Below are 14,586 nucleotides of genomic sequence, written 5' to 3'. Positions count from 1 at the left end.
CTGCTGAACAGGAGTGAGATCGCTTTTTAAACCCAAAACTTGGATCGAAAATTTACATTCAGTCCAGATCAATTATTCACTACTCAGAAATTACCTCTAGGAGCTCCCCTAGGTCCACTTTGTCCAGAGCCACGTTTGAAATTCTGTTGATATCCATCCTAAAGCAAAGAAATGAAAACAGTTATCATATAAACCAGAGCATGCTGTTACGTTTCAAGAAGCTATGAATTGTCAATAAAATAAGGATCTTTTAAAACAATACGCACCAACGTAACACCTGTGACTTCAACATACAGCCTTTTATTAGTGTAAAGTCACCTCAGAAAAATAATTCCTTATGCCTACTAGTACCCAGCAGGTATAATAACATGTACAAATTCTCTCTCCAGTCACAGGGTATGTTGTTCAACATAAACAAGAAATGGAAATAGACATATTTAGCATTCTGTTTTTTCAAACTACATAAGGGTCAAAACCAGAGGAACTTGCTGAAGGACCAGTCAATAAATGAAGCACGTTCTAATGGCAGGATCAGAATCTCTCATCTCATTTACTAACAAATACTTGTTAGACAAAGTTAGACATCTTCCAGCCAGACTAAGCTTGGAGCAAAGTGAGTGTACTTCCCTCAAAACAACAAATTTCTACGCACATTTCAGAGCAACATATCAGCACTGCAGGAGACAGGCAATCCCAAACAAGTTTCCTAAGTTAACGGATTTATGTTCTTTAAGTTTCTCAGAAAGCTGTGAAATTAATTGTATTTAAGAAAGAGTTCTTTATAATTCACTCAACATGCTTTAGAGATTAATTGGCCAAATAAGACATTTCCCAAATACAATCAGCCATTTAATATTCCGCTATTTCTAAATATCTGCTTAGTACCCAAACCTTTTGTCTTCATTAGCAATACGAGAAGTCCTTGGACAAGTTTTCACTAATGCATTTGAGTGCTTTTGCTGAGAGATACTTTTTTAATTCTGCTTTTAGACCGTCACAACACAACAGCAGCTTACCCGCTGGTAGTTCGAATAGTCCCGAGGAGCATTGAACTGGGGCTGCGTGTAACCGCTGTTTGGAGTGTTGGAAAAGGAAGGACGGTAGCCATCGTATCCTCCTAAGGAACAAGGTATAGGTCTTTCACTGGGAAATGACAACTTACTGCTTTATTCTACTATATAAACAGTAACAGCATTTTATCTAAACCTAAAGGAAAAAAAACCCTTTAGTAAGTACTGTTTACCTGCAGGTCAAGCAATCAGTGCTAATTCTATTACAAGGAACAAGGGAGACCTAGTAAAAACTGAGAGGAGAGAGTAATAGAATATATTTCTCCAGTATTTGAGGCTAGATTTACATAATGTTCAATCCAAAACTAAACATAACACTCAGATCTAAACCTAAGAGCTGTGACAAAGCTGCTCCTGAGCAAGACTCTTGAAGGCCAGGAACCATGTCCTGGGTCTAACAGAGTCCAGATCAACTTTCAGAGAAGCAGTGACCACTGCACACCCTATCACAATCAGCAGTATTCTTATTATACAGGGTTCTCCTCTACTCTCTAACTATGTAGGAGGAAAAGAATATGGCAAAAGCAGACAGTACTGCATCCAACTCTGCAACACTTGACAAGGAAACCTTCTCTCCCACTCTAACTTACACAGCTTCGGAACATTGCCAGCCACAGAGAATCATCTCCAGGCATCATGAAATTTCTCATATTTATCCAGAACTAAAATACCATCCCTCCACTCTTGTTAATTCCCTTAGAGTAATGGCTTTTGCACTTTTTTTGTTCCTTTAGTTCTACATTATCCAGTCTATTCTCGGTATGATGAAGCCTGGAACTCTACAATATACTGCTTCTACCAAAACTGGAAATAGAACTGGAAATAACAACTGACATTTGAATTTCTCACTTGATGGCTGTGAAATTGTTGGATATTTCCCTGTTTGCTTATACTTGCAATACATGTCTTATCAAATTAACACTAAACCTTCAGCACAGAACAGAAAAAAACACTTCTTTGTTTATAACCTGGTAGGAAGCCTAACCAAACATTTAAGTTGCTTAACTTAAGCAAACACACTTTTTACTACAAGTGTCAACATCTTGCAGAGATACTACTATGTTATAAAAAAACCTGTAGGCCAGCTTAACACTTGGTATCTCGACCATGTTTCCAGAAAGAAGTGAAAGTCAACTGCAGGAGTTTAATAAAGGTGTTTACCTCTAAATCCATTTGCCGGTCCCCTGTAACCATTCATTAAGCCACGAGCCCCACGTGATCCACCACGAGATACTCCTCGACTGTTATAGTAAGGCTGACTGTTGCGTGGAAATCCAGTATTCTGCTGGGGCGGTTGCTGGTGGTTACCTGCCACTTGATGAGTCTGGTCCGGGGAGCCATGGTAAGTACCAACCACTATATTGGAATTGGGGGGAAAAAGGGATTAAAAAAAAAAAAAAAGCTTCAAAGCCTGTGTTTGTTTATGTTCCTACCTACACTTCCTTCAAAGTTTACAATTCAAAGCTCTGAAATGCCACTGAACACACCGGTAAATGCTCATCCATTCCAAGAAAAATCAACTGTAGAATTAAATATCTCATTTGCTAGGCAGATAGTCCACAATATTAAAACAACCCAGAAATGGTAGAGAGTTGATTTAAGTCAGTGGCAAGAAGTCTCGAGCATAAGCTCAGCAACAAGCATTCCTAATGCGCGCAAGATTAGGGCTGGCCTGGCTCATTTTCCTGTGCTATTTCTAACCCTTGAAAAATCAGCAAAACCCAGTATTGTTCAGCGGAAAGCTTCCCAAGGCTAGGAAGAACATTTGAGACCATGTGACGTGCTTTGCTACAGCACCTAGGACTTCACAGCATGGTCATCTGCTCTGCTGATGCTGTTGCCAGTTTAGTTTTTGCTGCAGTTAAGTTTACCTGTCTGGAGTTGCTCTTGCTGAAGATCTGATTGTTCTACTTGGTGAGGCTGATTGGAGAAACTCTGGTTGTAACTGGCCTGGTACTGATTTTGCTGCTTAAGGGTTTCTGGCTCATTAACAGGAGGAACAGGGGCATTCATGTTGAATACCTGGAATGGTACAAAAACAGCTGCTGGTCCCACACATTTGTTTACAGTTCTTCCTCACATCACACAAAGAAGTAACAACGCAAGTCTGAGAAACGCGAATAACCGGAGACTGCTTAAATGAATGACTACCAAAATAAAGGGATTAAACATTAATTTACTACTTACTGTTTGCATGGATTGGAATGGAGCTGCATTAACATTGATTCCACTGCTATGCAAAGGCTTGCTAGATCCAGCCTGGAACACCTGCGGCTGCGATGCAGCGGGAAGTGATGACGATGATGGGGTCTGGTCGGCATTCAGTGACATTGAAGCCTAATAATTCAAACAAGCAACATTTAGCAGCTTTTGACTAATAAAAAACCCTCCAAACTTTAAAAACAAGTGAGAACGCCTTGGGTTCACCTCAACAAATGAGTTTTTTTTTACTGCAGCTGAATAGCATCAGTCACACCAGCACAATGGGAGAAACCTAGCAGGTTTCTCCCTCATTTACTTGAAACACAACTAGAAAAAAGTACAGGAGGAAACGAGCAAGTGTCTGGGCTAAATGCTAGCCAATGTAAACCAACAGATCATTTCCTAAGCCACAATCCTGACGCTCATATGCTGATGTTGGCAGGTTGCTTGTAACTGAACAGACCATCTTGTAAATTGAATGTCGCCTTATAAGGACTTGCTGATGACAGACAGGCTCAAAATTTTGAAATTAAATGGAACTGAAATGGCCTTAACAAGAGGTTGACATTACATTATTTACAAAGAAACATTGACTGACATTTGCTCACACCTGCGCCCAGAGTCCTTCCCACTCCTGTGAAATCTCACTTGCCTGAATCTGGTCAATTGATTCTTTCTGTGGCCGTTGCTCTGTCGTGTGAGAAGGCTGATACATGGGTTGGGAGGCTGTATATCCCTCGCTTGTAGAAGAAACCAAGGGAACCTAACAAAAAAAACCCCAAAGCCCTCCCCAGTCAGGTGATGCTCATGCACAGTTGAATAAAAAGTACCAGAGAATGTCAGACTGAATGGTGCTGTCTAGCACAAGTACATAGTCCTGCAAATCTTTACAACCATTGAAAACAAGTAGAGGCTTTATCGCCTCGTCTTGACATAGATTCTAACATGCTGCAGCACCCACCCTCTGCCGGACTGTACCCTGTGGGTATTTCTGGATCACTTGGACATGTATTTGCTTTTACTGAAGAACATCATTCTCATTTTCTTATGCAACCCCAAGTACCACAACAATAAAGCTGGGGAAAGACAGAGTGGGAGGAAGAGAGAGAGAGAAAAATATACAAAAGCTTAAATGAATGAACTCCAAGCTCATATGAAGTGCTCGTTTCCAATGGACTGAATTTGCTCATTTTACAGCCTCTGCTCCCCTACACAGAGTGCACACTTCAACCCAACACTTTTCCAAGCAGGACAATGCCCAGTAAGACTCCGTTACAGAAAATATGCAATATCTGCATCGCATCAAAACTGTAAATAGTCACGCTTGTGAGTGATAATGGAGACAAACGATTTCCCAGAATCAGAACTTCAGTTTTCCCTTTGAGTTTCTCATAGAGTTAGGAATTAAATCCTATATAAAATGTCAATAAAGCCTTAAATCAATTTAAAATCCAAAATACGTTTTACCTGTGTAGCTTCTGGTTGCACAGGAACTTGACTAGGCTGGGCAAGTCTCGACTCTGCATGAACTGAAGTAAAATAATTTCACTTATTACATAATACAGTCACGCCTTTTACAGAACCGCATTACCATCTTATCTAATTCAGCTATTTTAGAGCTGATCACTGTAAAGATGATCATGCCTTTAGCATGGCAAAGCTCAAAATACCAATTACCATATCTGTGCAAGGTACGTTTTTTCCAGTTGTCCAAAATAATCCAGTGATTTCCAAAACATTAAGCAAATAAAGTTTAAAATGTTCCACATCTCCAAGCAAAATCTACAAAGTGAGAATGGAAGTCTAGAAATAGTATGCTTCAAAAGCACAGTCACAATTCTGAGAAAAACTCCCTTTAACACTACTGCATTATTACTTGTGATGATCCTTTTACTGCGTAGCAGTAATACAGGCTGACCCAATATTTATGTTTAAGATTTACCATTACAAACCTGGAGGGCAAACCATTTGTGGCATGTCCAAATTCTGTGCTGGATTCATGGGCTGTGCAGATACAATGGCAGGATCAAGTGTTTGGTTCTCAAACTCCAGCATAGAGTCCTGGGATAAAAACAGTAAAAATCAAATCCTATTTACTGTATTTTTAAAACATTAACATTCAGAATACAGAAACACCAAAGTCACAATAAAGGAAGTCCAGTCCACAGTTACAAAATTGCTGGTTTTATCATGTATCTAAATCAATTAACATATGAAAAATTCAAAAGTGTAGTTATCGCAATAAAAATTCAGTCTATCTACACAAATTAGAGTTATCTGACAGATAACTGCAAGGAGATTTTATTAGTCAGACAGAATAGGCAGTGAACTAATCTTAAATTAGTACTTTGTAGGAAGAAACAAACAGAAAATGAATATAAGAAGCGTATGCTTCATGTTACCAAGGTGTCTATTCTTTCTTTGTGGAGGAAGAGAGGTGTTTTCTGATGTAATCCATTATCTCCCAGTGTTAAAAGAAAGCCTTCAAAAGGCAATCCAAAAAGTATTATCTTCACATGTCGTACAAGTTTTTCAAAACATAACATTTAACTAGCTTACAGAAGGGCTGCTTCAAAGTTGGTCTCACTCCGGCAGATTACACCGTGGCGCCTGCTCATGCGCAACTTTCTGCCTTCTCTGTAGATTTAGGACAGACAAGGACTGAAAAGCGAAGTAACATCCTAGTTGTGCTCTGACAGCAATACAGGCTAGCAAGCTTTGGACGAGCTCTTGCCATACAGCGCTGCATGATCTGTGTGACCACTGCATCTTTTAAATAAACTGCAGCGGACTCTAAATCGTGATTAACAGCCAGAAAGTGCTATTTTACTTCTTTGGTTCTAGCTTCACGTTAGGGCGGGTTCATCATACCTGCATGAAGTTATACGGGCCCTGCATCTGCGCCATGAGGTCCTGTACTCGCTGTCTTCTAACAAGAGGATCCGCTTGAGCCACAGGAGTGAGCGTGTGAGGTTCAGGAACTGGAGGAGACGTAGCTTGTGTCTGTTGCTGCAGCGAATTTACAACCTAGTAAGAAACAAGCAACCAAGTGAAATTTCAGCTTAATTTAGCACTGCACAGAAGTCACTCAGCAGTTCTCGAAATTTATGGCTATTGCCTAGTTCATTAAGGACGTAATTACTACATTGTTCCCGAAGAAAAATACTACATCCTCCTACAGTTATGCCAATACTGGTGGCCAGCTACTCATCTGGGCACTTCACCCAAAGTTCTGACTGTGCTCTGCATTTTCCTTCCATCAACTTTATCCCCCATTAAGAACAGCGCTAGCATAAAAACTGTTCAATGTTATGGGGATTTGTTTTTAGAGCAGGATTTGAGACAGCAATTTATCAACATTTGAAAATTTAAAGAAAGTCAGAGGAGAGTAAGGTTCAGAAGTAGGCACAGATAGAGAATAATTATTTTCTCGTACCTTTTTGATAAATTTAAGTAGAGTCAGAATTTTGGGGTCTTTCTTAAGAGTTTAAAATTTTAGGTTTTCATGGCAACACCTAGAGACCTGAGTTCTTAAGCATTATCCTAGCTATCTGATTTCTGGTGTCAGAGAACAGCAGGAGGCATCGTGTGACAGAGAGTGCAAGACAGCACCATGGGGGGACACCAGAAGCACAACTCAGAGGGAGCGAGAAAACTCAGATTTATTACACATATTGGAACAGGGCGCACATAACCAGAGGGACAACACACAACAACATGCTTTCAAATACCACCTTATCAAAGACAGCAGAGCAACCAGGATAGCTGAACAGGAGCATCTAAGAACATCCATCAAACAGCTTGAAATCAGATGGTTAGAAGGACTGTCAAGCTGCACAAAGTAGCACTTTTGTGTTCCTAACCCGTTTTGCTCTTTAGGTAACTTCCACAACACGCAAGTGTCATTTTCAGTTTGCTTTCATGTCAACAACCGTCCTTTAAGAATATGATCCTTGTCAATCGCTTCTCATCACTTCTCTACTTCCATGAGCTTTTTATTAGTAATTACCTTCCAAACAAACAGGTGCAGTTGTGCAGTATATAAATGAGTATATATGCACCTGAAAAGTTCAGTATTTACAGTTTCTTCTTAGAAACACAGAAGACATACTTCTGTACAGTAGTCATGACAAGTGACAGAACAGTCTTATTTTAGGCCAGTTCTATAACCACAGGTCTGAACTTTAAACTTGAACTCCTGCTATCCATCCTCAAAGCTGATGGTTTTCTTTTTTAATTTCTCACAGAAACCTAGAGCATATTGGGGCATGCTTACTCCTTGCTCAGATTCACAAACATTGTTTATATGGGACATTTTGCACATGCAATCGCCTCACAAAGTCCCAATGATTCTTTCACTGACAAAATCCCTAGCCAGCTGTAACAGAAAATAAAAAAACAATTAAAAAAAAAAATCTCTGACCAAAACTAAAACACAACTGCAACCTACATTCCCTTCAAGATTCCCTTCAGATCCAAATCTCCACTGTTAGCTATCCAAAGAGAAGCAATCTGGCAATTCTTATGGAAGTATGCCTTAGGGCTGTCCACAATGGAAAACAAGCACAACTGCTCTTCTGGATTACACAGTTCCCCAACTTCAAATTATGACCCGTTTCCAAATTAACAATTAATCCCTGTGAGTGGAATTTTTTTTCTCTGAAAAAGTTATTTAGCACATATATATGCAGACTTCTTGCACATTGCATATTTTAAAAATGCAAGCAAAGAAAAGAAGCAAGCTGGATGATCAGGTGAAACTTGAGCCACAGCTATTCATTGCCTACATAATTATTACCAAAAATGCTCTTAATTATTTGAGTACTACCACTCAACTTACAAAGTCCAAGTCATTCATAACAATTCAGTATCTTGAAGAAAAAAACCAAGTTGATGGAATAATCCAAAACGCAGTAGAGGGACACAATTTTTTCAGACGTTTTGCTTTTCCACAAGCAGTGCTAACTTCAGATGGTGCTCACTCTTTTACATTGTTTTTTTCTAATCTCCTTCTTTAGGGTCTATTCCTTTAGTCTTATCATTATCTGGTACTCTGACCTATTGTAATCACAGTAGGACAAAACTACTATAAATAATTTCTGAGTTTTGCATATTAAGTTGCCAAAGGACAGGACACAGTTCTAAAGTGAACAGCTTTCCTACAGTATTCTGCATGAAAAAGGTACGGAGACTACTCAAATATAAGAATCATTATTCAAAACCACATCATTACCCAACCTTATATCTCCGTTCATCGTGGGGGCGCAGCAGCAAGGGGAAATTTTTCTTTTGGGAATGTTGAACCTCTCGGCAGAACAGTATTGGACTCATCAAATTACACGCTCACCTTCTGAACCTCTGCCTCCCGATCTCCTACACCTTGACCTTCCCTCTCAGGAGGCAGAGCTGCCCAGACACCAGCAGAGGAGGATGACAGGGAATACACAGGGGCAAAGGAGGAGACGTAGAGAGAGTTTAATGAGATCACAAAACAGCCAGAAATGAACGTGGAATCTGGCAGTTGCAGACCAGTTTCCAATTCTACACAAAACACACGCCCATCCATCCAACCCAAGGTGTGTAATCTAAGACAGAGATTCAGATACTTACAAAGGAAACAAATAAAATACAATTAAAAAAAAACCCAAACAACAAAAACTCCACAAACCCCTCACTATTACCAATAAAGGGCATCTTCACCAAAAACTGAAACATCATATAATCCAAATACACATTGAAAATTCACAAGCAAATTGTTTAAACTTACGGAAGGCCCGCAGAGAAATGTCGCTGTGCAATACCAGCACTTCTCAAGACATAAACATACCAGACCACAGAAATCTTGAACGTATCACTTTTACTCAAGGGTTGCTCAAAGAGAGACATTTGTGATAGCCTTCCCCTTCACAAACAATTACAGAAATCTTCTGTGTAAATGCTCTTTCAGAACACTATCAGCTTCCAAAATTAACAGCTATCATTTACAGCTCTTACTATACCAGTGCCACAACGATCTTGAGCTGAATAGCTCCAAAGCTCTATACAACATGTATCGTCATCTTCCCTAAGGACAATTCAGTTGCATTCCCATGAGAAGTGGGATTTTGGTGCCAGTAAGAACACCAAAAGTAACTTCAAAAACAGTAATTCTCAATTTCCCCTCTTTGTGTCAAATCTGAGAAAACACAGTTCTTAATTATGAAGAACCAGTTGTATATATCCTTTGTGTTCTTTCATGAAAAGAAAGCTGACGTAAGCCAGATGTAGGTGACTAGTAAAGATGTGTGGAAAGTGAGGAGTTTCCAAAATATCCAATGCAAAACTACAGCTCAAACTCTTTAACCATACTAAAATCATTACCACAGATTATTATTATTCCCACGAGGAAGCGTTTGAGTTTTCAACCGCACAATACACAGCCTTATAGTTTAAGAGCAGAGGGAAGCACAACAGGCGTCAATCCTAAGGACATTTCCTACGTTCTTGTGCCTCCATCAGTACTAAGAACTACAGAGAACTGACCCTCTAAGCTACTCTGGACACTTGGGAGAAACACATATAATTCAAGAAACACATATAATTCAAGATAGATTGAAGCCTGCATGAACTTCAAAATACCATGTTCTTGTAAGAATACCACAATCAAGCATGACTTTAATTTGTGGTTTCGGAGGGTTTCTTCATTTTTTTTTTTTTTCCCAAAGAGCTATCTTAAATCACATTAACAGCAGTGATATTTTAGGGATCTTTATGTAAGGGAATGGAATACCAAGACAAAATAGTACCAAATCATTCGCGTAAGTGGCAAAGTTGTCTAATTAGTTCTAGAAGGCTCACATCCATCACAAGTATTATTTAATCTCTTGGTGGTCTTCAACACCGCAAGATACAGATTTCAGACAGACCAAATGTAAAATCAGGCAGATTATCTAATCACATCAAAACAGCTGCTCTTTTTCTCCACTTCAAGAGATGACAAACACTTACTCCACTCCTACACTTAAAAGGGTCTGGAGACACCAAGGAAGAGTCTAAAAAACCTGACCACCTATAACTGGCTGCTCCAGAAGGTAAAGTTAACCGAAAATTACGTCTCCAGCACCTAAAAGACGCTACTGATGGTCATTCCTAACAGATGGATACAACCCAAGTTCCAAAATACCAAACATCCGAGTGACTCCATGTGACCTGTCCTTTCCACTACGTAAAGAACATTAATTCCAGAATAACAGAATGGTGGATCTGTACACGCAGTTAAATCCAGAATCTAAAGTACTAAATTGGGAATGGATCCCAATAGCAATGTACCACAAACGTCACAAGTGAATAATCACTCCACTGCAAAGTAGTAAACCAAGTAAAATCCTTGAAAAAATACAGTTCCTGAAAGCAGAGATGTATACTCAAGGGTACTTTTAACATCATATTATGTGCATATGCAATGTGGATTAGATATTAGTTGAGATAGTAATTTTCAGCTCCCTCTGCATGGAGCTGCTCAATACAACACACAACTATGCGATGCTGTCAGGAGCTGTGTAGATAAACTTAAGTTTTCTGCACTTGCAGCAAAGCTCTCTTAAAACAAACAAAAAAAGCCTTTTAAAAAATAATCTTTTAAATCTTTTTAAGTCTAAGCCTTTGAAGTCCCGTTTTCCCAAGCAAGCCACTACAAAAGCAAGTTCTTTGCAAACTTAGCCAGTCTGCATGATTTTTATTTACTCCTGAGCTAAATATGTAATTGAAGAATGAGTAGTGAGTCCATGCCTAGTTAAATATATATATTTTTATTAATATTGGGGGAGAAGGGGTGCAATACTAAAACCTAGCATGAATTGGGAGTCAGCGGAAACAGGGATTGCAATTTTACCTGCAGTACACAAGATCTTACCTCAACCGTTTCAACTGTCCACTCATCTACCTGTTCCTTCTCACTACTGCTGAACTGAGTCTCTGCCATGAATTGTCTGTTAACATACTAAAATAAAAATAAGAAAGGGTATGAAAGTAAAAGTAAGTGGCATTAAAGCTATACAAAATGACAATCTTTCCAGTGAATAGTACCTCAGTTGATTCAACTTCAGTTGGTTCAGTAAATTCTTCCACTGGATCAGGTTCTGTAAGACAAATGTACCATTTATGTGAAAACCCCCCCTTATGTTACAGACCTGGAAGATAACAAAGTTAGACGAAAAAGTCTCCCCCAATAGAAGTGGAATTTTGAAGAAGTCTGATGCATCTTTGCAGCAGCCATTTATCAAACACATTGGCTTTAAAGGTGTTCTGGACTACTAGTATGCAGCAAGTAGAGCTGGGTATAAAAATGAAAGGACACATTTACTCCTGAGTGACACTAACACCTAGGATTGGAAGCTTGCTACCTTCAGGGGGATGGGATTTTGATTAGATCCGAAATTAGAGCCTCGCTACTGCTGACTTTACAGTTAAGTACTTGCTGCTTGAGAAACAGACCTAACGTTACAAGGTAGTTTAAGAAGAAACTTAGGTCTCCAAAGAAAACAAAACCATCAGGACCTTAATAGAGAATTGGCAATAACAAGTTTGAGTTTTGAATTAAAAAAAAAAAAAACCAAACATGTTAAATTCGTGCTGTCAAGAGCTATGTTCAGCTACTCCAAATTTCAATTTTCTCCACAACATATTCAAAAGGGAAAAAAGGTCACGATTTTCTTTCTTAAAAGTCTGGTACCATATAATCATGTTTCTTAAGTACATGGACATACTCTTTGCTTCAAAGAGCCCTCCCTTCCAACAAAGGATTAAACTGGTGGGAACCACTGAAAAGCAGAGAAGCCTCAGGCAACCAGAACTTTGATCTTTGATCATCCTAACATTACAAGCAAAGTTTTGTTTATAAATCACACTGAAAAGTTCTACAGGAGAACAAAATAGGAAAGAGATGTTCACAACAATTTTCATACGCATAAACCTGCTTCTAAATAGTTTAGGTTTTAGCTGGGATTCTTATCTCAGCAAGTGACATATTAGACAGACAAATGCTGACATATATGTTCAAAATCAAGTACCAGGTGACTCTGTTACTTCGTTCAGCTGACGCTCCACAGCTGGAACAGTAAGCCTCTCCTTGCACATGATGGAACACGTTTAAATGTGGACGTTAGGAATGATTACAGCCCCTCCAAAGAAGCAGCTGGCAAGAGTCAGCCTTACAGGACTTTTCTGGAACACACCTCTGCTTTTCTTTCCTCAGGGCAGGGCTGAACAGATGGCTGACTCCACCTACATAGGTTGCTTGGTCAGATGTAAAGTTGATTATCGAGAACTGACATTTCTACTCAAAACACTAGAACACCTGAATTCAGAGACAGGCGTCCTCGGCAGTTAAAATTGCATTTGCAATTGTATCATTCTGATGCATCCCTAGAGACAAGACAGTACAACACACACGGCCATTCTGGTCACAAGGTATCTGCACTTTCTTACCAGCTTCTGCTACAGTATCTTCTACTGCAGGTGCAGGTGTTGCCTCTTCTTCCTCACATAACCCGTTCTGATGGTTATGGGTGCTATCAAAGTAACTAGTTTGAAGAATACGTTCAACAATCTCCTTCAGCGCTTTATCTGCAAAAACGGAGGAAGTTAAAGAGTAACTGTAACTCAATCCTAATCACCCTTTCCTTCCTTCCCAAAGATCCCACATAAATTTCATCACCCTTCTGCTGGCAAAAGTTGCTGGCCCAAGCTAGTCCACTGACACTACTGTTGGAGATTTTCTTCTGTCTTGCTAAGTCATATTAAATGAATCAATAACTAATCCACTTCCATTCAGAAAAATGAGAAGGGCAAAGGAGCATCTTGAGAGGATAATACTCTTCAGAAGATTAGTGAAATACTTGAAAGTGAGGTAAGTTTATGAATTTAATTACCAGACCTTTACTCTGCTATTTCAAAAACCTCTGGTTGCTTGTTTTTCAGCTTGCAAAGTTTTGGAAACCCAGTGAAGTTGCAACTGTAACTAATTTTTTTTTGTAATTTCCTAATTAAATAAAAACTTAACTGCATGTCCATTTCTTACAAAACAACTGCCAGTACAAACAATTTTACACAGGTATCACCTTCAGGAAGGCTCTTACCCTGCGGTGAAGTGGCTCAGAACAGCCTTTGTAAGTGCAACAAGTACAAGCTCGCACTCAGCACCTCAGATGAATGCTGCGGGATCTTAACCCAAACCAAATCAGCCACTTTGGCATTACTGACTGTTGAGGCAACAAAACACAAAGACTAAACGTAGACTAAAAATGGAAGATTTGCAATGCACGTCTGAAAAGTGAAAACCACTGTATGAATCAATACGTACAAAGAGAAGAGCTCAAAAATACATTAAAATTCATCCATATTATACGACAAAGGAAAGGAGCGACAGCTGCCAACGGCATCACTAAAAGCTCATCCTGAGAACCAGATACTATGCTCAGCCCAGCTTCATCCAGTAAGAGAATGACTAGGTCTCCAAGGAGCATACATCAGCTCTCTTAAAAACTATCCCCAGACCTTCTCCTTCTTCCATCTCTTTAAAAAAAAAAAAAAAAGTGTGTTGCACATTTTTGGGGTCTTCCCAAGATCTAACATCACGTTTCAGATTTGAGTTCTCGCAGAACAAGTGTTAATTAAAAAAAGATATGAACCTCATACCTCTACACAAAATTTCATTTCAACTATATAAACAATTGGAAGTTCTGCCACAAACAAGAAAAATCTTACTACCATTAAGGCCACGGTACCTTACAAACTCCTGTGCATCATTCCTCAATAAAATAGGTTACATAACAATACTATCCTTTCACCTTCTACAAATGGAATAAAATAAACACTTTCAAAACCTCAATATTATTCTAATATAGTAAGGATATTTAGTTTGTTTTTTTTAAAGGGGGAAAGTTATCAGCTCTTTTACCTGCAAAAAGAGGATTATCTTGCCCAGAACTTTCCTATTGCCTTCCAATTAAAAGACTTCAAAAATTCCCCACAATACAAGGGACAACTGCCCAGCAGAGCAATTTTCTTAAGGTCCAGTGTTACAAGCTATATATTTGCCAAAATTTACATTTCTGTAAGAAAACATTCCATTTGTATGATCACACCCTGATTTACAGAGTTAATCCATCAAAATAGGGCAAAACCAGAAAGCTTTTTGCAGGAGACACGGGGGAGCAGAACATCGCACCAAGTAAGGCCATGGCAGTTTACAGATTAGGTCGTATCAACAAAGCTCCTTGTTCACACACACGTTTCCAGAAAACAAAGAATCTCTACTAAGCACCACCAGCAGCAG

At 39.1% G+C, this 14,586-nt stretch overlaps 1 protein-coding gene across 1 annotated transcript in view; it reads right to left on the bottom strand.

Moving 5' to 3' along the window:
* CAPRIN1 (cell cycle associated protein 1) overlaps positions 1–14,586 on the bottom strand; it is a gene marked incomplete at its 5' end in the record, with an annotated part of 20,900 nt that overhangs the window by 1,454 nt on the left and 4,860 nt on the right. Inside the window, 12 exons of the mRNA XM_009873392.1 lie at positions 95–158; positions 1,017–1,117; positions 2,232–2,426; positions 2,942–3,092; positions 3,258–3,407; positions 3,925–4,035; positions 4,740–4,801; positions 5,225–5,333; positions 6,144–6,299; positions 11,164–11,250; positions 11,337–11,389; positions 12,738–12,875. Of these exons, the coding sequence (XP_009871694.1) occupies positions 95–158; positions 1,017–1,117; positions 2,232–2,426; positions 2,942–3,092; positions 3,258–3,407; positions 3,925–4,035; positions 4,740–4,801; positions 5,225–5,333; positions 6,144–6,299; positions 11,164–11,250; positions 11,337–11,389; positions 12,738–12,875 (1,377 nt within the window). The remainder of the gene's footprint in view (positions 1–94; positions 159–1,016; positions 1,118–2,231; positions 2,427–2,941; positions 3,093–3,257; positions 3,408–3,924; positions 4,036–4,739; positions 4,802–5,224; positions 5,334–6,143; positions 6,300–11,163; positions 11,251–11,336; positions 11,390–12,737; positions 12,876–14,586) is intronic.

Source organism: Apaloderma vittatum, unplaced genomic scaffold (assembly GCF_000703405.1).
Source record: "Apaloderma vittatum isolate BGI_N311 unplaced genomic scaffold, ASM70340v1 scaffold11597, whole genome shotgun sequence".
Taxonomy (NCBI): domain Eukaryota; kingdom Metazoa; phylum Chordata; class Aves; order Trogoniformes; family Trogonidae; genus Apaloderma; species Apaloderma vittatum.
The sequence above is the reverse complement of the archived record's forward strand: the minus strand, read 5'-3'. Positions and strand labels throughout refer to the sequence as shown.